This window comes from Rhinopithecus roxellana, chromosome 1 (assembly GCF_007565055.1).
Source record: "Rhinopithecus roxellana isolate Shanxi Qingling chromosome 1, ASM756505v1, whole genome shotgun sequence".
Taxonomy (NCBI): Eukaryota; Metazoa; Chordata; class Mammalia; order Primates; family Cercopithecidae; genus Rhinopithecus; species Rhinopithecus roxellana.
This window is the reverse complement of record NC_044549.1, coordinates 201,932,800-201,956,466: the sequence shown is the minus strand read 5'-3', so window position 1 is coordinate 201,956,466 and position 23,667 is coordinate 201,932,800. Positions and strand designations below refer to the sequence as shown.

Here is a 23,667-nt window from a genome sequence, read left to right as displayed (position 1 = left end):
CCCATGAGGTCCCTCCACTTCCTGCCTGGCTCATTTCCTGTTTCTCCTTCAGGTCCCAACTTAAATGTACTTTCCATAGGAAGGCCTTCCTACATCCTGCAGTCCAACTAGGTTCTCCCAGTTCTGTACTCTGTCATACAGTGTATCATGCTCTTCCTAACATGTACCACCATTATAATTAAGTCAAGATTCCTATCTTTTTTTTTTTAAATACTAGTCAAGTGCAGTAGTGAGAAGGGGGAAAGAGTAGAACAAGGCGTTCAACCTGTAACTGACTGTGAACAATTGAGATAATTCACTACTTTCAGACCAGCCTCATAGCTTATTTGTTTAAAATCGGGCCTTCTGCCTGGAGAACAAATTTCATTAGTGCAAAGGCTGTTTTCTTCATGCCTATATCCCTGTCACCCCAGCATAGTACCAGGCATATTGGTCCTTTATTAATGGTAATGAATAGTATCCATACTCTAATCTTTGACATTATTAGAATTCCTCCATCTCTAAATTCTTTTTATTTTTTTTTTTTTTGAGACAGGGTCTCACTCTGTCACCTAGGCTGGAATGCAGTGGTGTGATCTCGGCTCACTGCCACCTCTGCCTCCCGGACTCAGGTGATCCTCCCACCTAAGCCTCCCAGGTAGCTGGGACTACAGGCATGCTCCATCATGCTGGACCAATTTTTGTATTTTTTGTAGAGATAGGGTTTTGCCATGTTGCCCAGGCTAGTCTTAAACTCCTGGGCTCAAGCAATTCACCCGTCTCGGCCTCTCAAAGTGCTAGGATTACAGGCATGAGCCACCACACTCTTACTTTTAAGCTAAAAAAGAAAATCTTAAATCAGCAAATCTTACTCTTAAGTCATAGTCCCTTCTACATCCCTCTCTCATGTCTCCCATGTCTTCCTAGACCATCCACTCCTCCACTTGCCTAGATATATTCATGTATTCTCCTTTCTCTTCAAACCTCCAACACCTCCTCCCCATTCCTCGCTCTCCAGCTGTTGACCTTACTTCCTATTTCAGGAGGGTAACAAAAACAGCCAGAAGAGAAACTTTCCAGACTCCTAAGACCATATTCAGCCACCTATCTGCATCTGTGCTTATGTACTCTGCTTCCTTCTTGTTAGGATGAACAATGGGCAAACCTTCCCAGTTCCTATTTAAAGCTACCCCAATCTGTGCAGAAGATCCTGTCTCCTCCCACCTACTCAAGGCATTACTCTGGCAATTATTTCCTCTCTTTCTTGGATCATCAAGAGACAGATCTTACAAACATGCTGTATTTTCTCTTATTTATTTATTTTTATTTTTATTTTTTTCTTGAGATGGAGTCTCACTCTGTCCTCCAGGCTGGACTGCAGTGGTACAATCTCAGCTCACTGCAGCCTCTGCCTCCTGGGCCCAAGAGATCCTCCTGCCTCAGCCTCCTGAGTACCTGGGACTACAGGTGCGTGCCACCAAGCCTGGCTAATTTTTTTATTTTTTGTAGAGCCAGGTTTTCATCATGTTCCCTAGGCTGGTCTCGAATTCCTGAGCTCAAGTGATCCACCTGCCTCAGCCTCCCAAAGTGCTGGGATTACATGTGTGAGCCACTGCGCCTGGTCCACAGTCTACATTTGAGGCTCATGTTCAAGGTTGAGTTACAAGGCCCAAAGTCCACTTCCAAAGTCCAGGCTCAGGCACAGAAGTCCAAGGTCTAATTTTAGGTCCACTTCTAGATCTTAAATCATCCCAAGGCCCAGATTAAATCCATGTCTGAAGTCCAAGGTTCAATATCCAGTACCAGGTCAAGTTTCAGCTCTAAGATCTAGATCTAAGTCCAAGGTTATGCATAATTCATTCTGAGTTATAGGACTGAGGACCAGGAATTAGGTTCAACTCTAAGGTCTGATGGTCACGTCTAAGGTCCAAATCCATGACTGAAGGTTAGGTCCAAAGAATACAGGTCCAGGAGCAAAGGAAAATTTCATTACCAAAACTTGCAAGTGAGGTCCAAATCTTATCCCTAGGTCCAGATCCAGGTCCAAGTCAAAGGTCCAAATCCAGGTACAATTTCCATGTTTAAGGTGAGATCCATGGCCCAGTAAAAAGCAAGGTCTGAGATCCAGGTCCAAGATCCAGGTAGAGATTGAATTTCCAGTTATAAAGTCAAATACAAGAAATAAAGGTCACCTCCAGGTTTAAATTTCAGATCCAAGGTCCAAGATACAGTTCCAAGGACTCAGTGTTGGTCCATGTGCAAGGACCAAGTCCATGTCCCAAATCAAATCAAGGCCTGCATCTAGGTCCAACATCTAAGACCAGGTCCAGATCCAGAACCAAATATGAGGTCCACAGCCATGGACAAATTCTAGTCCAAGGTCCAAGTCCAAAGTCCAAGTCAGTTTACAAGATTCAGATCATGGTCCTAAGTCCAAGATACAGATGGAGGAATGAGTCCCATGTCCAAGACCCAAGAATGATTCAGATCCATTTCATGACCAAGGTTCAGGTCTAAGGTGAGTTCCAAAATGCAGAACAAATCCAAGTAAGAGGTTTAGTTCCAAGGTGCAGGTTCAAAGTTCATATCCACACACAAGGTCCAACATCAAAGCCAAAGATCCAGGTTCACGTCCAGGTGCAGGAGCCCTGATCTTAGACTTCCCAGTCTAAGAAATTTTTGCTGGGTACAGTGGCATATGCCTGGAGTCCCAGCTCTCAGGAGGCTGAGACAAGATGATTGCTTGAGCCCTGGAGTTTGAGGCCAGCCTGAGTAACATAGCAAGAACCTGTCTCTGTAAATTACCCAGTGTCGGGTATTTTGTTACAGCAGCACCCCCATAGAGGAGTATTTTGTTGTTATTACCCTCCACCCCAGGGAACATAGACCACAGCCACAGCACCATAGCCAAAGTACACCATTGCTGTTTTATAAGACTGACTGTAATATTAGACTAGCAGAAAGGGAAACTTTGAGTCATCAAATCCCCTAATAAAATAGGTTCTTTAGGCTGAGTGCCATGGCTCACACCTGTAATCCCAGTGCTTTGGGAGGCTGAAGCAAAAGGATGCTCAAAGCCAGCAGTTTGAGATCAACTTGAGCAACATAGTGAGACCCTGTCTCTACCGAAAAAAAAAAAAAAAGAAAATTTAACTAGGTGTAGTAGTGTATACCTGTAGTCCTAGCTACTCAGAAGGCTGAAGTAGGAGGATTGTTTGAGCCCAGGAGTTTTAGGCTATAGTGAGCTATGCTCATGCCCCTGCACTCCAGCCTGCATGACAGAGTGAAACTCTATTTCTAAAAAATTACAATAGGTCCTTGACAGCTCAGATGGAAAGCCCAGCTCAATAGCGTGCACAGCTACAATATGGGATTAGAGGCCCAAGATTGGCTGAGTCTCTCAGAGCGAGAAGCCTGGGACTAAGGAGAATTTCCAAAGGGGCAGAGGGCAGGGTAAGGCAGGGAGGGTGTGCGGCTCAAGAGAGCTGGGGCTGGAGGCTTGAGTCAAACCAAGAATGATTAAAATTGAGAAATTCCAACAGTTCCCCCACCCCCAAAAGTAGAGGCCAGAATTCTCATGCAATTGAGTCAGAGAATTCTGGCATTGGGAGTGAGAAGGGTAAGATATAATCTCTCTGAAAAGCATTTCAGTCATTTATAAACCTCTGTGATTCAAAGTTTTCTCATTATAAATGGGGATGTCAGTCTCTTCCTAAAGCTTTACACTTCTTATTTTAGGTCCTGGGAGAGCAGATAGTTCCTCCCATCCCTCTTTGAGCATTTTACAGAAGCAGGTAGTTTGGGTTGGTTTGTCTTCTGGTTAGCCATTGAAGATTTGTAACTCATGGGCCTGGGAACTGTGGGCCAAGACTGGAATTTTAGGTTTCCTGTAGGTTTGCCTGTCTCTACAAAGGTAATACAGATGCTCCTCAGTTTAAAAATGAGGTTACATCCGGATAAACCCATCTTAAATTGAAAATATTGTAAGACAAAAATGCATTTAATACATCTAACCTACTGGACATCATAGCTTAGCCTCACCTACCTAAACGTGCTTAGAACACTTACATTAGGCCAGGCATGGTGGCTCATGCCCATAATCCCAGCACTCTGGGAGGTTGAGGTGGGGGGATCACTTGAGGCCAGGAGTTCAAGACCAGCCTGGGCAATATGGTGAGACCCTGTCTCTACCAAAAAATAAAATAAAATAAAAAATATTAGCTGGGTGTGGTGGCACGTTCATGTAGTCTCAGCTACTTGGGAGGCTGAGATGGGAGGATTGCTTCAGCCCTGGAGGAGAAGGTTGTAGTGAACCAAGACTGCACCACTGCACTCTAGCCTGAGTGACAGAGTGAGACACTGCCACAAAAGCAAACAAAACACTTACACTAGTCTATGGTTGGGCAAAATTATCAGTCAGCACAGTGAACTGTAGTGTCCATTGTTTACCCTGGTGATGTGTGGCTGCCTGGGAGCTATGGCTCACTGCCGCTGCCCAGCATCATGACAGTATCATATTGCATGTTGCTAGCCTGGGAAAAGATCAAAATTCAAAATTCTAAGTACAGTTTCTACTGAGTGCATAAAATTTTTACACCATCATAAAGCTGAAAAATGGAAGTCAAACCATTGTGAGTGGGGGACTTTCTGTGCTATGGATGACTGGGTGGTAACCGGGTCTCTGGCAGTGCAACCACAGTTGAGTGGCTTTTTTCTCTCTCCCAAAATAACATCTCTTCCCAGACACTAGACATGTTTTTCCTACATAGTCTCAATCTGGGACGTTTGTATCTTATCCATGGCTCTGACCCCCAACTCTTTCCCATCTTTGGATGCTCCAGGTGGGGTTTCCCTACACATTTCCAATGTAAAGAAACCTCACCCACAAATTTTAGATGATCCTGTAAGTGAAAAATTGCAATAAAATGGAGAACTTGGATTTAAGGAAACAAGGACAATGAGTATAGACTGTTTCCTTAAGTTTGATTGTGACTTAAGGAGAAATATATCAAGTTTAGGGAAATTTGGCAGCTTATGGACATTTTGAAGGACTGGTAAAACATAAATTGATTTATAGGCTCTAGTTCTTTGCCAAAAGAGAGGAACAGAGGATACAGGAGAGTAAGAAGACAACTGAGATTATGAGTTCCCACAGAATATAAATTTGAAAGGGAACCCTCCCAACACAAATTATAATTCAGGTGAACGCTCTTCCTCTGGTTTAGTGGTCCCAGGAGTCACAGGCTTACACTTGTCTCTTTAACAGCTCTTGTGTCTATGTGATACGGTTTGGCTGTGTCCCCACCCAAATCTCATCTTGAATTTAGCTCCCATAATTCCTACATGTTGTGGGAGGGACCTGGTGGGAGGTAATTGAATCTGGGGTTGGGTCTCTCCTGTGCTATTCTTGTGATAGTGAGTAAGTCTCATGAGACCTGATGGTTTTATAAACGGAAGCTCCCCTACACAAGCTATCTTGCCTGCCACCATGTAAGACATGACTTTGCTCCTCATTTGCCTTCAGCCATGATTGTGAGGCCTCCCCAGCCATGTGAACTGTGAGTCAATTCAACTTTTCTTTATAAATTGCCCAGTCTCGGGTATGCTTTACTAGCAGCATGAGAATGGACTAATACACTACACTTCAGGGCCTCCCAAAAGCAGAGCATGAGATGGCAACTTGTGTATAGGTAGTTTATTTTAGGAAGGGAAATCAGAAAACAGGCATCGGGACACTAAAAGAATAAAAGAAAGGAGAAGGGAAGGCCATCCCAAGCATAGGGTATTGAGCTGGTTACCACTGTGGGCAATGGGCTTCAATCTAGTTGGTGGTCCTCTGTCTGCCACCAAAGCCTAGGAGGCTGGTTGTTTGCCCATTGGTTTCCATCATCCGTTGTCAGTGATTTGCCAGGGAGACCTAACCCGTTTGCAGTCCCAGACTTGCCTACTGCCAGAAAGGCTGAGGGGCTTTTGCAGGCTTCCCACACTGCATCAGCAGAGAAGCTCCTTCAAGGAGCAAGAGAGAAACGGTGAAGAGGTCTTTGATTTCACCTGAGTGCAGCTATGGTCAGGGTAGGAATGTGAGCCAAAAGGACGTGAGATGGGGCCTAAAAGTTGTCCAGTGCCATCCTCCCCTGCCTGTGTTTGGGTCTGCCCGTGTGCCAGCTCTGCATGTAGCTCAGCATATCAGAGCCAGGCAAGAACCCAGTGAGCCACGATCTCTACTTAAAACTGAACGTAAGTGGATTAGTGGTAAAGATAACATTTCCCATCATTACAACTGGGCCTGAAGCCATAATTGATTCTTATTACCTCCCTCCTTTACCAACCACATTATAGTTCCTGCCCCCAGAGCCAGCCTTTACAGGTCAAAGATGCTTACCTCCTAGGAAAACGCAGACTTTCACTTCCAAGAGGTCAGATGCCTTAGCTGACTTACCCTGATAGAGAGCTGTGATGGCTGCAAGTGCCCACTGATGGTTATGCCTGGGTATGGAAGCATTCACAGAACCTCCTGGGTTCAAATAAACTTGAGTAGCAACATCACCAATGCATGATAATCAGGGTCAATGACCTATGTAAGTATAATGGCTCCTCCCTTTTCCTGCCAGCCTACCATCACGGGAAAGCCAGAACGGCCAAGTTAGTAACAGCATTAGTTTAGCAGACACTTCCTGTGCTCTTTGGTAGAAACCTCTCCCCACTCTGTCCCCAGTAACAAGGAATTCTAAGCTGGAAGGATCCAGTGTTCTAGGGATAAGAAGTACAAATGTTCACCAGGTACTGTTTCTGCAGTGCCTTATCATAGAGGTTTCCAGCTTGGAAAATATCAATAGGCCACGTTGTAATCTCACATAAGAGGTCCCTGGAGATGGGTCTGGTGTAGCAGACACCTAAATCTTGCTTGTATCAGAATTCGACTTTTTTTTTGAGACGGAGTCCCACTCTGTTGCCAAGGCTGGAGTGCAATGGTGTGATCTCTGCTCACTGCAACCTCTGCCTCCCAGGTTCAAATGATTCTCCTGCCTCAGCCTCCTGAGTAGCTGGGATTACAGCTGCCAGCCACCTCGCTAATTTTTGTATTTTTAGTAGAGATGGGGTTTCACCATGTTGGTCAGGATGGTCTCAAACTCCTGATCTCAGGTGATCCACTCACCTCGGCCTCCCAAAGTGCTGGGATTACAGGTGTGAGTCACCGCACCTGGCCAGAATTAGTCAGATTTTAGGAGACCAGAGGAATTTGAAGGACCAGGCTGCCTGGGGACAAGGAATTGAACAGAACAACCCCTCAGACCCAAACTCCAGATGTTTCCAGAATCCCAGGCTAAAGCCAAGTACCATTACTTATTAGCTGTGTGAACATGGCCAAGTTATCTACATTTGTTTTTATTCGCTCATCTACAAGACAGGCATGCTATTGTTACCAACATCATATATTTGGTTGTCTCTCTTCTTTGCTTGGGAACAGATCAGATGGTAGAGATGGGATTTCACTGTGTTGGCCAGGCCAGTCTCGAACTCCTGACCTCAAATGATCTGCCAGCTTCAGCCTCCCAAAGTGCTGGGATTACAGATGTGAGCCACTGTGCCTGGCCCAGATATACCAGATTTTTTAAATCTTCAGTATAGATTCAGCTTGAGAACAAGTGGTAATATAGAAATCCATAAAAGCTTGGATATTTCAAAAGACAGATACCTCTTCCCAGCATCTATTAGAACATTTCACAGATTTTCTCATTTATCAGGCTCCCATCACACAAAATTCTCCCCCATGAATTGGAATCTCCAAGTTCAAACCCTCATCTAACCATCTCCCACCCATGCATTCATCATTCCACAACCTCTCCTTTGGGCTTCTTTTTTTTTTTTGAAACGGAGTCTCGCTCTGTCACCCAGGCGCAATCTCGGCTCACTGCAAGCTCCGCATCCTGGGTTCACGCCATTCTCCTGCCTCAGCCTCCCAAGTAGATGGGACTACCGGCACCCGCCACCACGCCCAGCTAATTTTTTGTATTTTTAGTAGAGATGGGGTTTCACCGTGTTAGCCAGGATGGTCTCAATCTCCTGACCTTGTGGTCCGCCCGCCTTTGCCTCCCAAAGTGCTGGGATTACAGGCATGAGCCACCGCACCTGGCCGGGCTTATTCTTCTTAATCAAACATGGCCCTGGGGAATCAGGGCCCTTGAATCACCCAAGTCAGGGTGAACAGTGGGATTCATTTCCCCCAAAGGCGAGCAGCCCCGGATTCCTAATCTGAACCCAGCATTATCTCAGTTCTCCAGGAGTTATGCAGGATTCACAAGTCCTGAGTTCTAAGGTTCTGAGAGCCCATGATCCCTTGAAGACTCATTATAAATGCCCAAGTCTCACTCCACCCTTGCCGGTTCTTTTCTTGGAGAGGTTTACCATGGGACCCAGCATCTGAATCACAGGAGTCAGTTGTGGAGATCTTGATTCTCACCTCACTCCAAGGCCTAAAAAGAGGAATTCCTGAGGCCAAGACATGAAGGGACCCTTCAAGATGGGAAAGGAGGGTTAACAAGGCAGGGGAGAGAAGGGAGTGATGTTGGAAAGGAACAGCTGCAGAAAACCAAGACCCCTGGGATTGCACTGAGCGAGCACTCCCACAAAGGCTTATGAGAAAGTGGCCTCTAAATGCAGACCATTAAGATGCTAAAATTGGCAAAGTGAGGTGGAGCCATTCCTCAGAGAGGGAGAAGGTAGGGGATCAGTGACAGCTGGAACCGACCTTGGGAAGTCCTATCCTCATTCCCCAAATGTTGGGCAAGCAGCAGAGGTGGCAAGTAGCCCCTCCAGAGCCCTCTGTGGCTCCTCCCAAAGCACTCTTCCACATCATCCTACCCTGCAGGCACCACTTCAATAAAATTTGGGAAACAAAGGGAGAATTCAGTGCTGAAGAATAAGTCCTGCAGGGAGGGATAAAGAGTAGTCCCTAGGTGTGTGCTGAGGGAGAAGTTGCACTGAGGGACAAAGCTCAAGGAAATGGGATGAAGGATTTGGAGGGCCAAATACAACAACCAAAAAATGGGCAGAGCCAGGGAACCTTAGGGTGGGGTTGAAGGATGAGGTTGGCAGTGAGACAGGCTGCCTTGATCTCAGTTTGACTTACTGGGGCTTGCAGTCATTTGAATGAGGCCTCCTATTAAGCGAGGAGACCACCCCTCATATTGTCTTATGCCCAACTTCTGCCTCCAAAGAAAGAAAAAATAAAAAATAAAAGGCAGAAATGAAATCCACAAGCAGACAGCCTGGTGCCACACCCTGGGCCTGGTCGTTAAAGATCGACCCCGACTTAATTGGTTATAGGTTATCTATAGATTACAGACATTGTATAGAAAAGCACTGTGAAAATCCCTATCCTGTCCTGTTCTGATCTAATTACTGGTGCATGCAGCCCCCAGTCACATACCCCCTGCTTGCTCAATCGATCATGACCCTCTCACGAGCACCCCCTTAGAGTTGTGAGCCCTTAAAAGGGACAGGAATTGCTCATTCAGGGAGTTCAGCTCTTGAGACAGGAGTCTTGCCAATGCCCCTGGCCGAATAAACCCCTTCCTTCTTTAACTCGGTGTCTGAAGAGTTTTGTCTGCAGCTCATCCTGCTACACTATCATCCTTCAGAAATGAGCTGTCAGCCCCTACACCAGAGACTCAGCTACTCCTTTCCCCACCTCCTCCTTCACCTGCAACCCTTTATTGTGAAGATCTCACAACATCTCGAGCTTGTTACTGCAGAGATGAGGCCATTACAGCCCTGGTTTCATCCTCTTTTCAAAGAGACAAAGGAAGGGGTGATTCTTGACTAGAAGGCACCCAAAGCCATCGGCCCTGGCCTGGACAGAGGTCCCCTCTGCATCTTGTTGGATATAAAATGCTCTGGGGATAAATGCTCGGTGCCACGAAGTAAAACCAGCACTCAGGCAAATTTTCTCAGCAAGGCAATTTACTTCTGCAAAAGGGTGCCACGTGTGTAAATCAAGATCACAAGAGCACACAGAACAAGGGAAACCAAGGGGGTTTTATCTTTAACACAGTCCCTATCTCTGTGTCACTCCCCCATGGGTTGTGGCCGGACTGGTCTGAGCTGACCCGATGGGCTACTTGTACATATTTTCCTAAATATAAAAGGGGAGGGGGACGTGAGGTACAGAGGTGGAGCATGTAAGACGTGCAGTTTCAGGGAAAGAAAGGATACAGGTAACCAAGGGAACAGATGTGAGTTATTGATTAGAGCTGATGGGAAGGTGCGTAGGCTGTTTACAGTAACTAGGGGCAAGGAAGAACAAGAAAGTTGAATTTGAGAACAAGGATAAGGAAGTTAACAGGCTAAACCCTTTGAAGAGAAAATCAGAAAGATTTATTGCATCTTACAATTCCTCCCTTTTAATTTTCTTATGATCCTTTCTCTTCAAACTTTTTAAACATGTCTTGGCTTTGCCATTTGATTTGATCTAAAAGGAAAAGCTTACTTGAATAAGGTAGAGGAGAATGAATGGAGGCTTTAGTAAGTGCTGTTTGTACAATTCTTTGTATTAGCCCACGGATGCATGGTATGACACAACACCCAATGAGAATCAGGACGCCTACTACAACTGCAAGGGAAATAAGAACTGAGACCATGATTCCTTTCCATTTACCAAACCACTTTCCTAGTCATCCTCAAATGGGGTCATTGACTCCAGAATTTTTAGCTAATTCATTGGATAAAGTGGTAAGTCTCTGCAAGGCCTTTGTTATGCTCCCATCGGGGGCAGTGTTGTTTGGGATGAAGGTACAACATTGGGTTTTAATCATAACACAGACTCCACCTTTTTCGGCTAATAACCGATAATAAATTGGTCAGCTATTCCTTTGATAGCATCCCTGGTGTAATTAATAAACCACTGCTGGTTATAATAGATGTAATTTATCCAAGCTAAATTTTTATTAATAGTTACCCATGGAAATATGGATTCAAATCCTGCAGCTATTTGGTCTCGGGCTTTGAACCTATCAGGCACTCCCTGTGGGACTCCAATGACATCTATGTAAACTTGAAAGTCAAAAGACTGATAAGGGCTTCTCTTATTTTTTGGTGTTGTGGTTTTTCTTTCTCTGGTTGATGAAATGACAGGGTGAAAGGGATAGCCAATTGGACAAGAGCATAAGTACTGCTCCAGTTACTTAGCAGTGTCCAGTAAGGGTCCACCACAATACCACCATACATCAGCTGGAGGATGACTAAGAGCAGACTGATGGGTAAGCTCTTGGAAGGGCTTAAGTTCACTGCGTCCCGTTAAGCTTCCAAGGAATGCCAAATTCTCCCCCTGTTGTGAAAGACATGAGGTGAAGTTGACATTGGGAGACGGAAGCTGGATGGTCCTCAGCGGCTGACCCACAGGGTGTTGGACTTTGGGATATAGCAGAGAGAGCGCTTGGCATGATTTGTTGGCCCAGGCTGTGGAATCCTGGAAAAAAAAAAAAAAAAACTAGCACACAGCCCATGCCTGGTTGATCAAAGCGGACCTAGTGGAAAGGGGACAATCTGGACCTCTGGTCTGCAGTGCGCACAAGCATAACAATTGCTTTTTTTTAACATGCGAACAGAATATTGAATCCATTCCAACCAGGCATTTACATCTTGATATCCTGTTTCAGTTGTTAGACTTTGTCTTAAATCTTGTACTTCTACAATATTTACTTTGGCATTGTTTTTAGGTAGAGTAGAAGTTTCGGATAAAGAAGAAGAAGGGGGGTCAACAAAACGTATTTTAAAGAAGCCTATGTGGTCATATCCATTGGCCTCCACTCCTAATCCATACAAGCATTCTAAAGGGGGCGCAGGATTGGTGGACGTAGGGGCATTAATAGAGATTGTTACTGGGTTACAGTGGTCAAGTTGACAACTAGAGGGGGTGATTCCTTTGGTAAGGCGGAGGTAAGATTTTAGGTCGGTACAGCTTTCTGGGGAGGTCCCGCCATATTCTCTGGTAGTTAGGATGACATCTGCCCACTGAGAACATATCTCCCAACTTAGGGTGCCTTGGTACCCCCGCCATGAGCAAGGCACGGGGTCAATGGCTTCTCTGAAGGGGCAGAGGTATTTTTTTTTTTTTTTTTTTTTTTTGAGATGGAGTCTTGCTCTATCGCCCAGGCTGGAGTGCAGTGGCGTGATCTTGGCTCACTGCAAGCTCCGCCTCCCAGGTTCACGCCATTCTCCTGCCTCAGCCTCCCAAGTAGCTGGGACTACAGGTGCCCATCACCATGCCTGGCTAATTTTTTGTATTTTTAGTAGAGACGGGGTTTCACCGTGTTAGCCAGGATGGTCTCGATCTCCTGACCTCATGATTCACCCGCCTCAGACTCCCAAAGTGCTGGGATTACAGGCATGAGCCACCGCACCCAGCTGGGGCAGAGGTATTTTTCTAAAGTAGAGACATATCTTTCCCAGTGTTCATCCTTTTGACAAGGCATGACAAGGCAAGCATCAAAGATAATGATTTGGGGTGAGTCTGACCTAGTTACATTGATAACAAGGTCAGCAAGAGAATGAGGAAAGAAGAAAGGGGAATAGAATAGATAAGAGTGTTAAATTTTTCTTAACCTTAGGTTTGAGGGTTTTTTTTCCCTTGGATAATGGCCCACGACTTCAGGAATGGCGGTGCTTTCTTGACTCAGGTGTGATTGGTCCATCTTTTCTTGCTGTTTGGACTGCAGTTTCAGTGGTTAGAGGCCCTAGGCCAGCTCCTCAGGCTGGTGTCGAGGTACTGGAAACTCTAGGGGTGATGCCTGTACTGGAAAATTGTGAGTTCTGAGGGAAGAGAAAGTGGAAGTATAAACCAAGTATGTAGGAATGTTGCATTGCTTTGAGAGGTAGTTTGGATTCTTAGTAGGGTAATAGGAAGTCAGAAGACATTTGATTTATGGCAACCAAGTCTCTAGACTTGTTTGGCTAAGGGTATAAATTCCTATACACATATAAACTTTGACTGTGCTATACATGGCTTGGGGTCTTTAATGGGTCCTCTAATGTAGGTGGGGATAAGACTTCCTTCATAAGAGGTTTGAATAACATTTCTCTGAGTTCCCTTTAGCGCCTACAGGAGAAACGCTCCTGCAGCATTATCTGATTTGCTAGGTTATTTTCTGGCTTACCTGATTTGCTAGGTTATTTTCTGGTTTATCTGATTTGCTAGGTTATTTTCTTGACTCTTGAAAGACAGGCTTTTTGGTGCCTGGGGACATGGACAATAGCTATTTTTTTCTTTTCTGGTAATTGAAGGTTACTTAACACTTCGGTGATTAACTCCTCGTAAACAAGGCTTTAACTTTTACTATTAATTCAGTCTGAAATTTTCTAAACGTATGAGCCACTGTAAAAGCATATTTAGAATTAGTATAGATGGATCCTTCCGGGTCCTGCAGGTAGTTTAAAGCTTGACTAAGTGCAGACAGCTTATAAATTTGAATAGACTAATTACTAAACACTTTTTCTCTCGGAACTTTTATTACTGAACACCTGTTGCATTCTTTTTCCCTTAATCACTTTTGAAGGGGGTTTCTCTTGTTTGGCCGGACGTGTGTATGGTAATCAGTTAAATCTAAACATGTGTGCCTTCTTTTTAGATTTGGATCTCTCATTAAGAAACTTGCGGCCGGGCGCGGTGGCTCACGCCTGTAATCCCAGCACTTTGGGAGGCCAAGGCGGGTGGATCACAAGGTCAGGAGATCGAGATCATCCTGGCTAACACGGTGAAACCCCGTCTCTGCTAAAAATACAAAAAATTAGCCGGGCACGTTGGCAGGCACCTGTAGTCCCAGCTACTCGGGAGGCTGAGACAGGAGAATGGCATGAACCCAGGAGGCAGAGCTTGCAGTGAGCCGAGATCACACCACTGCACTCCAGCCTGGGTGATGAGCAAGACTCCATCTCAAAAAAAAAAAAAAAAGAAACTTGCTAGGTTACATGAATTATCAGTAGTTAATGTTAAACCATCCTTTTTAACAGGATAGCCTCACACTTATTTATACACATGTAATTCTTTTCTGGTAGCACATTTTAATATAAGTGACTTTAAGAGGTCGGATGCGGTGGCTCACGCCTGTAATCCCAGCACTTTGGGAGGCCGAGGTGGGCGGATCACAAGATCAGGAGATCGAGACCATCCTGGCTAACATGGTGAAACCCCGTCTCTACTAAAAAATACAAAAAAATTAGCTGGGCTTGGTGGCGGGCTTGTATAGTCCCAGCTACTCGGGGGACTGAGGCAGGAGAATGGCGTGAACCTGGGAGGCGGAACATGCAGTGAGCCGAGATCACGCCACTGCACTCCAGCCTGGGCGACAGAGGGAGACTCCATCTCAAAAAAAAAAAAGTGACTTTAAAGAACCAAAATTCTTTTCTGGTATTTTTACTTTTAACACTGACCTGCCACAATAAATGCTAGTGGATATATCAGCTGAAAGATTATTTACTACTTGCTCAGGAACTTAGCTGCAGGGATACCTATCTGCTTGGAGCTGAGGCTTAGGCCCCGTATTACTTGGCCTTGGCAAAAGTAAGGCAGATGTCCCATAATGCAGTCTGCTCAGGGCATAGGCTGGGGCCTGGCCCATGTGTCTTGCAGAGCCGCTGTCAATATGGTGCTGGGACCTTGGACCAGCCAGGGGGCAGGAGCATGGGCTTTGCCTGCCACTGGGGCGTACTATGGGTGGGACGATGCCGACCAGTTGCAGTGGATCCTTGATGTTACTAGCTCAGCAAAGACTACCTGGCGAATTAGGAGTTCTTTTTGGGAGGGTGACTTAGGCTGGGCCTGAGGGGAAGGATTGGGTGTATTAGGAGGGGGACTAGGGGTATTAGGTGGAGGATGGTCTAGGGGATTCCATGTGCTGTTCTCTTTGCCAGGATCCCCCCCTTCTCTCACTGGTTCTACAGTAGGGGCAGGTGCATAAGGGAAAAGGGAGGACAGGTCTTTGCTTCCAACAAAGAGCATAGTCCAGTTCTTCTTGAGAAACTGGGCTTTTTTTTTTTTTTGAGACGGAGTCTCGCTCTGTCGCCCAGGCTGGAGTGCAGTGGCCGGGTCTCAGCTCACTGCAAGCTCCGCCTCCCGGGTTTACGTCATTCTCCTGCCTCAGCCTCCCAAGTAGTTGGGATTACAGGCACCCGCCACCTCGCCCGGCTAGTTTTTTGTATTTTTTTTTTCAGTAGAGACGGGGTTTCACCGTGTTAGCCAGGATGGTCTCGATCTCCTGACCTCGTGATCCACCTGTCTCGGCCTCCCAAAGTGGTGGGATTACAGGCTTGAGCCACCGCGCCCAGCCAAAACTGGGCTTTTATTACTTACATGTTTAATTAAAAGTTGATATAGTATACCCTTAGTCAATCCAAACTTTGGCCAGAAGATTGAGGGAATGAGGATAGGTCTTTGAGACCAAATAGAACAGCAATTATTTTATCATGTTCCTTTGTCTTATGTTTAGTTCTCTTGTTATCTTTCCAACCTTTTAGCATGAGACCTAAGGGGCTATCAGGTGGTATATCTTTGAGACCTAGGGGACTATCAGGCAGTGTATCTTTGTTGCTAACTTTATCTTTTTTTGCTTGTATTATTTACCATACTGGGTACTGGCTAGGCTCAATCTCTCATATTAGGAATCTCTTGCCTAGCGAGGGCTTGCTGTGGCTCAACCCCTCATATTAGGGATCTCTTGCCTGTCCTTCACTGAAAGCTTTGCTAAGGCTCAATTCACCTATCCTTTAGCTCCACCTGCTGGAGGTTCCTTGCACCCTTCTTTCACTGTCCACTCTGGCTGCTTCCCTTGAGGGAATGTTCCAGGTCACTCTTAGCATTGATGGTAGGTCAGTATAAATCCCAGACAGGACCCCTAAAGGGCCACCCTAAGCCATATGAGATGACCATGGAACCGCAGATTGGACTCACTCCGCACAGCAGTAGTGCTTGTTACCATTCATGCACTTTCTTTTCTTTTTTTTTTTTTTTTTTGTATTTTTTAGTAGAGACGGGGTTTCACTGTGTTAACCAGGATGGTCTCGATCTCCTGACCTCGTGATCCGCCCGTCTTGGCCTCCCAAAGTGCTGGGATTACAGGCTTGAGCCACCACTCCCGGCCTCATGCACTTTCAACCTCCAGAATGCCCCGACCCCCGCAAAACCACTAGAGAAGTATTTTGTCACCCCTGCGATGTTTTCTACCTTGGTCTGTGCAGTCTACCTGGTCACCGCAGTATTGCAAGTCTTTCTTCCCCGCGTTGTTGACAGTCTCTCCAGGTTTATTCGTCACAACAGGTGGGTCTCAATCTCTTGTTCCTGAGGCCACGGCAACAGGGCAGTGGGTTGTGTCTCCCCTGGGTAGGTTGACGGAAGACCCCTTCCCAAAGGAGAATGGGGATCCCGGATGAGCCCCTAGAATTGCTGGATATCAAATGCTCCAGGAATAAATGCTCGGTGCCATGAAGTAAAACCAGCACTCAGGCAAAAGTTTAATTCTCTCAGCAAGGTAATTTACTTCTACAGAAGGGTGCCACCTGTGTCAATTAAGATCACACGAGCACATAAGAGAGAGAGACCAGGGGTTTTTTATCCTTAACACAGTCCCTATCTCTGTGTCACTCCCCCATGGGCTGGGGTTGGACCGCACAATCTGAGCTGACCCAACTGGCCACTTGTACATATTTTCCTAAATATAGAAGGGGAGGGGGACATGAGGTACAGAGGTGTAGTGTGTAGTTTCAGAGGAACAATGGGTACAGGTAACCAAGGGAACAGATGTGAGTTATTGATTAGAGCTGACAGGAAGGCGCGTAGGCTGTTTATGGTAACTAGAGGCAAGGAAGAACAAGAAAGTTGAGTTTGAGAACAAGGATAAGGAAGTTAACAGGCTAAACCCTTTGAAGAGAAATTCAGAAAGACTTATTGCATCTTACAATCTCTTCCTGTGACTGCCTGGACCTGACAGTCCTCCTGCCGGACCAGACCTGTGCGGTGTCTCTACAGTGCCTACATGGATTTTAATAGAAAATGAACACTTTTTTTCTCCCCCTCATATTTAAAGTAGTTGTTTGATCGTTAATTTTTCCACTTTTGTTTTTCTATGGGAGAAGTAACTTCGAGGTCTTGTGGAATGATGGTGTCCCACCCTTCCCCTGCACAGCAACCCCTGCACACACACATACGCACACTTTCTGTGGCTTTTAGTTCAGGCCATGGACACTTCCTGTGGCTTTTAGCTCAGGCCATGGGAAATGGGCATTAGGGTGGTAGGCCAGGCAGTGGGGAGATCCTACATTCCAGGTACCCCTAGCCCTTCCCCTAACCAGGCTAACCTTGGGGATTCCCTGGAGATCAACCACTTCCAGTGAGAGGGAGTGGACAAAAGCCTCTGGATCAGCCATTCCTTCTCTCTCCAAGTCTTTCTTCCTCTCCAGCATCAAAACCAAGCCTAAGTATTTTGAGGTTACACAAACATCTTTCCCCTTCTTTTCTGTGGCAGTCTCTTAGCAAATAAAGGCACTGGGGCCTGAGTGGACAGCTCTCCAAGGTACACTCATTGACATAGGGTGTCAGTTAGGGCCAGCCCCAGGCCAAGGGAGTAAGGTAAACTGTCAGAACCTGGGCCATATGGGCCCTGGGAGTGTGAGGAGAGACAAATGGCTAAAGGCCCTAGCACTATTCCTGGATGTAATTTAGCCACCCGAGCATGGCTAAAACACTGGGTACTGAGATTGGACGATTTAAGAGGGGCTGTGTTTAAAAACTCTTAAACCTGGTATTGGAAGGTCAATGATGTGGCATTGCTAGATCCCTGTCATTGAAGGCCAAGGTGGTGTGGCTATGACGTTTAAGTCCTGAGTCTGAAGAACTTTTAGAGTATGGTTAAAGAATCTTGGACTTGGGACTGGAGGGTTAGGAAGAGGACCTGGTTAAGGAGTCCCTCAGATTGTAGAGTTGGAAACTGAACTCTGAGTAAAATCTAAAGGTGGGGTAGGAGAGGACACAGCAAAGGCTAGAGATGTAGAAAAAAATAAAGCAAGAGAGTGTCATAGAAGCCAATGGAAGAACACAGTTGCAGGAGGAAGTAGTCAGATGCAAAGACCATTCCTCTAAGGGGACCGTCACTTGACAGCTCTGCCCTGAGAAGTTAGATCTCTGCCATCTTCACATCTGCAGGAATGTAAGTGGTCAGAAGGCTGTCCCCGAAGCCCTTAGAATGAGAGTGGGGTGGGTGTACAGTGGATAGATTTGACTCCCAGTATCTCTTTTTTTTTTTTTTTTTTTTGAGACGGAGTCTTGCTCTGCCGCCCAGGCTGAAGTGCAGTGGCCGGCTCTCAGCTCACTGCAAGCTCCGCCTCCCGGGTTCACGCCATTCTCCTGTCTCAGCCTCCCGAGTAGCTGGGACTACAGGCGCCCGCCTCGTCGCCCGGCTAGTTTTTTGTATTTTTTAGTAGAGACGGGGTTTCACCGTATTAGCCAGGATGGTCTCGATCTCCTGACCTCATGATCCGCCCGTCTCGGCCTCCCAAAGTGCTGGGATTACAGGCTTGAGCCACCGCGCCCGGCCAGTATCTCTTAAGGGGCCACTTCCAGCCAACACTTTACTCTCACTCCATGAAGAAGGCTTCTCCCGAGTATGTCCTCTGACATGTGACAAGGAATGATGTCCACGTACAGCTCTGTCCACATTACCTTACAAACACGGCTTCTCCCTGAGCATTTCTGCTGGTGTGGCTGATGGCTGACTTGCGAAAATCACATCCTCACTCCTTGCACCTCTAAAGCTTTTCCCCAAATGTGTCTTCTGGTGTATGTTGAGCTGTGACTTCCTCCTAAAGCCTCGCCCACACTCCGTGCAAGGATAAGGCTTCTCCCCCGAGTGTATCCTCTGATGTAAGCTGAGAGTGGATTTGTGGCTAAAGTTTGGCCCACACTCGATGCACGCATAAGGCTTCTCTCCTGTGTGTGTCCTCCAGTGTCTGTTGAGGAGTATCTTCCAGCCAAATCCCCGCCCACATTCCCCACACACATAAGGCTTCTCCCCAAATGTGTCTGCTCATGTGCGAGGAGAGTTGATTTATCATGAAAGCCTCGCCCACACTGGCTGCACACATAAGGTTTCTCCCCGGAGTGTGTAATCCGGTGGTAGTGGAGGGTTGACTGAGCTATAAAGCCTCGCCCACACTCTCCGCAGACATAAGGCTCTTCTCCTATGTGTGTCCTCTGGTGTCTGATGAGCTGTGATTTCGTGATAAAGCCTCGCCCACACTCCGTGCATGCATAAGGCTTCTCCCCAGAGTGTATCCTCTGATGTACACTAAGAGCGGACTTGAGGCTAAAGTTTCGCCCACACTCAAAGCACGTGTAAGGCTTCTCTCCCGTGTGTGTCCTCCAGTGTCCATTGAGGAGTATCCTCCGGCTAAATCCCCGCCCACATTCCCCACACACATAAGGCTTCTCCCCTGAGTGTGTTCTCCAATGCGATTTGAGCGTTGACTTCTGGCTAAATCCATGCCCACACTCCTCACACACATGAGGCTTCACCTCTGAACGTGTCCACTGGTGTAAGAGAGTTGATTTAGCACGAAAGCCTCGCCCACACTCTCTGCAAACAAAAGGCTTCTCATCTGAATGTATCCTCTGGTGTGTGTTGAGACATGATCTCCTTACAAAGCCTCGGCCACAGTCCCTGCACACGTAAGGCTTATCCCCTGTGTGAATTCTCTGGTGCTTAATGAGTTCTGACTTTTCACGAAAGCCTCGCCCACACACTGTGCACATAAATGACTTCTCCCTTGTGTGTGTCCTCTGATGTCTGATGAGGTATGGCTTGCAGCTAAAGCCTCACCCACACTGGCTGCACACATAAGATTTCTCCCCAGTGTGTGTACTCAGGTGGTTGCGGAGGACTGACTCAACTATAAAGCCTCGCCCACACTCTCCGCAGACATAAGGCTTTTCTCCTGTGTGTGTCCTCTGGTATATGATGAGCTGTGACTTCCTGCTAAAGCCGCGCCCACACTCGCTGCACACCTGTGACTGCCTTTTGTCTGAAGATTTTTCTGCTGTGACTGCCTTCTGTCTGAACAGGTTTGACTTCTGGTTAAAAGCTAGTGCACACTCTCCAAACCTGACTGCTCCAAACCCTGGGGTTTCTGCCCTCTTGGAAATTCTGTCTACTTCCTCAGAGCTTGCATTCTGGGCTGGACTGAGCTGTATCTCTAATATTCTGTTGCCTCCCTGAGAGCTTATTGGTGGTTTTTGGAACAGGCTAGAGAAACCCACTAAAGTCCCCCTCTCATTTGTACTCCAAAACAAGGGTCTGACGCCTCCTTCCACTCATTGATCTGCTTCAGCCCCCCTGTGATTTTTATCAGAAGGACATTGTGGCTGTGGCTGATCCTCTGGGCAGGGGTTTCCTGGGTGGAGCTGATTTCTGCATGGAAACCTGGAATAGGATGATCGTGTAGCTCATCTTGGCTGAGGAATTGCTGACTGCCAAAGGCCAGAGGGCAAGAAGGGCATGTGTGGACTTCTGGCTTTGATTCTGCTGAAGACAGAAAGTTGCCAGTCAGAAAAGTCACAGGAAGGGCTGACTGGGCTCCTGTTTTATGGTAAGACCTGGCCCATTAATCATTCTAAAGGAGTAAAGTCTTTCTCCCCAAGATGTGCTATGCAGGACCTGTATTTCCATTCAACTTCTTCAAACTTTTGATTTGGAAATCATTTCAAACAGACAGAAAAGCTGCAAGAATATGAATAATACAAAGGGCGGGTACAGTGGATCATGCCTGTTAATCCCAACACTTTGGGAGGCCAAGGGGGGCGGACTGCCTGAGCTCAGGACTTCAAGACTAGCCTGGGCAACACGGTGAATGCCGTCACAAAAAAAGTTCCTGATGTATCCCATGATTAGATTCAGATTATACATTGCACTCCATTTTTACCTATTACATATTTCACTTTAATTCAAAAAAAAACCCACAGCTGAATCTATTCTATATATTATCCCAACAGAGAATCTTCCAAGTAGGCATCTGAGACATCCTCAGCTCTGTAAATATCTACAATTATACTAAAATTATCTTCTACCATAATCACATAATGCCACAAGCATTTGTTTCCACTGAGAGAGAACAGTCTTTGTGACCTATATGAGAATGCTCTTTGTGACTTTTCCTTTGAGAAGAAAGGATGGATTGAGGTAGGAGTCACTTAGTCTCGATGTCCACCAATGTAGAATGCAGTACAGAATAGTAGTTGAAGAATGTGCATAGGAAGCCTTCATCTGAGTTTCCCCACTTATCAGTAGATATTTATTAGAGGAAGATTACATGCCAGGTTCTACAGAAGTAAGGATTCATCAGTGGAGAAGACAGGCACAACTGACTTAAAGGAGGCTGGCTCTTGGTCCTCCAATCCAAGATCTGCTCTTCCCTGTTTTCCACAAGTCAGCAAATACAGCAATGTTACCATTTAGCTGCACTTTCCTAAGAAATATCAAAATTAAATTGCAACTGTTTCTAACCAGCTGAAGATAACAACCATCAACGTTTTGTAATCCAGGAGGCCAGACCCTTTATCAGCCTAACTGAAGACCCTTGCCTAACTAATAAATAGGATAATTTTTTTTTTTGCGACGGAGTCTCACTCTGTTGCCAGGCTCGAGTGCAGTGGCACGATCTCGGCTCACTGCAACCTCTGCATCCCGGGTTCAAGTGATTCTCCCGCCTCAGCCTCCCAACTAGCTGGGACTACAGGTGCCCATCACTCCACCCAGCTAATTTCTGTATTTTTAGTAGAGATGGGGTTTCACCATGTTGGGCAGGATGGTCTCAATCCCTTGACCTCGTGATCCACCCACCTCACAGCCTCCCAAAGTGCTGGGATTACAGGCGTGAGTCACCACGCCTGGCCCTTTTTTTTTTTTTTGGAGACAGTTTCACTCTTGTCGCCCAGCCTGGAGTGCGATGGTGGGGTCTCCGCTCACTGCAACCTCCACCTCCTGGGTTCGAGCAATTCTCCTGCCTCGGCCTCCTGAGTGGTTGGGATTACAGGCGCATGCCACCATAACCGGCTAGTTTTTGTATTTTTAGTAGAGAGGCAGTTTCACCATGTTGGCCAGACTGGTTTCAAACTCCTGATCTCAGCTGATCCCACCCTCCTCGGCCTCCCAAAGTGCTGGGATTACAAGTGTGAGCCACTGCGCTGGCCAGGAGAATTGTTTTAACCAAACATGTATAGACCCATGGATTCATTCCATCCTATGCAGAGTCCTGGTCTTTCATATTTAATTAGCATAAATGCCATAAAACTGCCTTCCTACTATTTAGTAGTCCTCTCTGTGAACTATTCAGTAAGGTTTCTTTACTATTCATTCCCTTGCCTGACAATTAAATAAACTCAAAATTTTTATTTATTTATTCACTTGTATAAAGTTCCGATGGTCTTTATTACCCGAATTTGGATTGTAAGCTCTATTACTATTATTATTATCCTTAATAATAACAGACCCCATAATAAATATCACTTACTATGGGCCCAGCATTGTGCTTTGTGCTATGTAGGGCTTTACATAAAGACCAAATTTAATCCTTGTATTATCATTTCATAGATCGGGAAATTGAAGTTTAGAAGGATTAGTAACTTTGTGTCCACAGTCATAAAGTAAGAAAAGACAAGACAGGGTTCAGGATGCCAAAATATGTGTTCCTAAATACTTTCAATACACCGCGAATAACTCTGAGCTGTTTAAAGGCCTATGTTCTATAAATAATGAGATCCTTGCTACTTTGACTAGGCCTTTGAAGAAAAGAAGCCAGTGAGAATTAAGCCCCCTGACACAGATGCAATACCTCTTGGGAAAGCCAACCAACTTTGGCCTTTGAACTACATCTAGGGGCCAGGAGTATTCCAGGCTTTGACTACTCTAGGCTTGCAAAGCTGCCATCCAGACATCCTGATGATCAGATTCCCAGACACCCAGCCCAACTGCTCCAACTCTCAGGACAGGAAGAGGGATGAGGATTACCTAAGCTACACTGTTCCAGAGGAGTCACTGAAACCAGGACCCCTATCCCTCCAGAAGAAATGAAGCCCTGGAGCCACAGAGTGCTGCCCTAGAATCAGGAATCGAAGAATGTGGTGGTGGGAGCGGGTGACTAAAGCCAAATGGGGCAGGGCGCCGTGGCTCACGCCTGTAATCCTAACACTTGGGGAGGCCGAGGTGGGTGCATCACTTGAAGTCAGGAGTTCAAGACCAGCCTAGCAAACATGGTGAAATATCATCTCTATTAAAGATACAAAAATTAGCCGGACATGGCAGCAGGCGCCTGTAATCCCAGCTACTTGGGAGGTTGAGGCAGGAGAATCACTTGAACTCAGGAGGCGGAGGTCGCTGTGAGCCAGGATTGCACCATCGTACTCCAGCCTGGGTGACAGAACAAGACTCTGTCTCAAAAAAATTTAAAATAAATAAATAAATAAAAAAGCCAACTGGACCCCCATCCATCCAAAAGAAATTAAGCCCTGGAGCCACAGAGTTCTGTCCTAGAAGAAGGAACAGAAGAATGGAATGGGAATGGGTGACTAAAGCCAATTCTTCCTCTTATTTTATTTTAATTTTTTGAGACAGAGTCTCTGTTGCCCAGGCTGCAGTGCAATGGTGTGATCCT

General features: G+C 46.1%; 1 protein-coding gene and 1 long non-coding RNA gene across 2 annotated transcripts in view; both read right to left on the bottom strand.

The window, feature by feature from the left end:
* Positions 1-9,538: 9,538 nt before the first annotated feature.
* Positions 9,539-18,356, bottom strand: LOC115899196. The gene is made up of 3 exons (XR_004058893.1): positions 16,215-18,356; positions 12,583-12,789; positions 9,539-11,446 (listed from the first exon to the last, which is right to left on the bottom strand). It is a non-coding gene; the product is annotated as an uncharacterized LOC115899196 (long non-coding RNA).
* A 103-nt stretch (positions 18,357-18,459) lies between these two features.
* ZNF589 (zinc finger protein 589) overlaps positions 18,460-23,667 on the bottom strand; it is a 28,826-nt gene continuing 23,618 nt past the window's right edge. The window contains 2 exon segments of the mRNA XM_030936565.1: positions 18,460-20,430; positions 20,433-20,543. Coding sequence (XP_030792425.1) covers positions 18,749-20,430; positions 20,433-20,543 — 1,793 coding nt within the window. The 3' untranslated portion in view covers positions 18,460-18,748.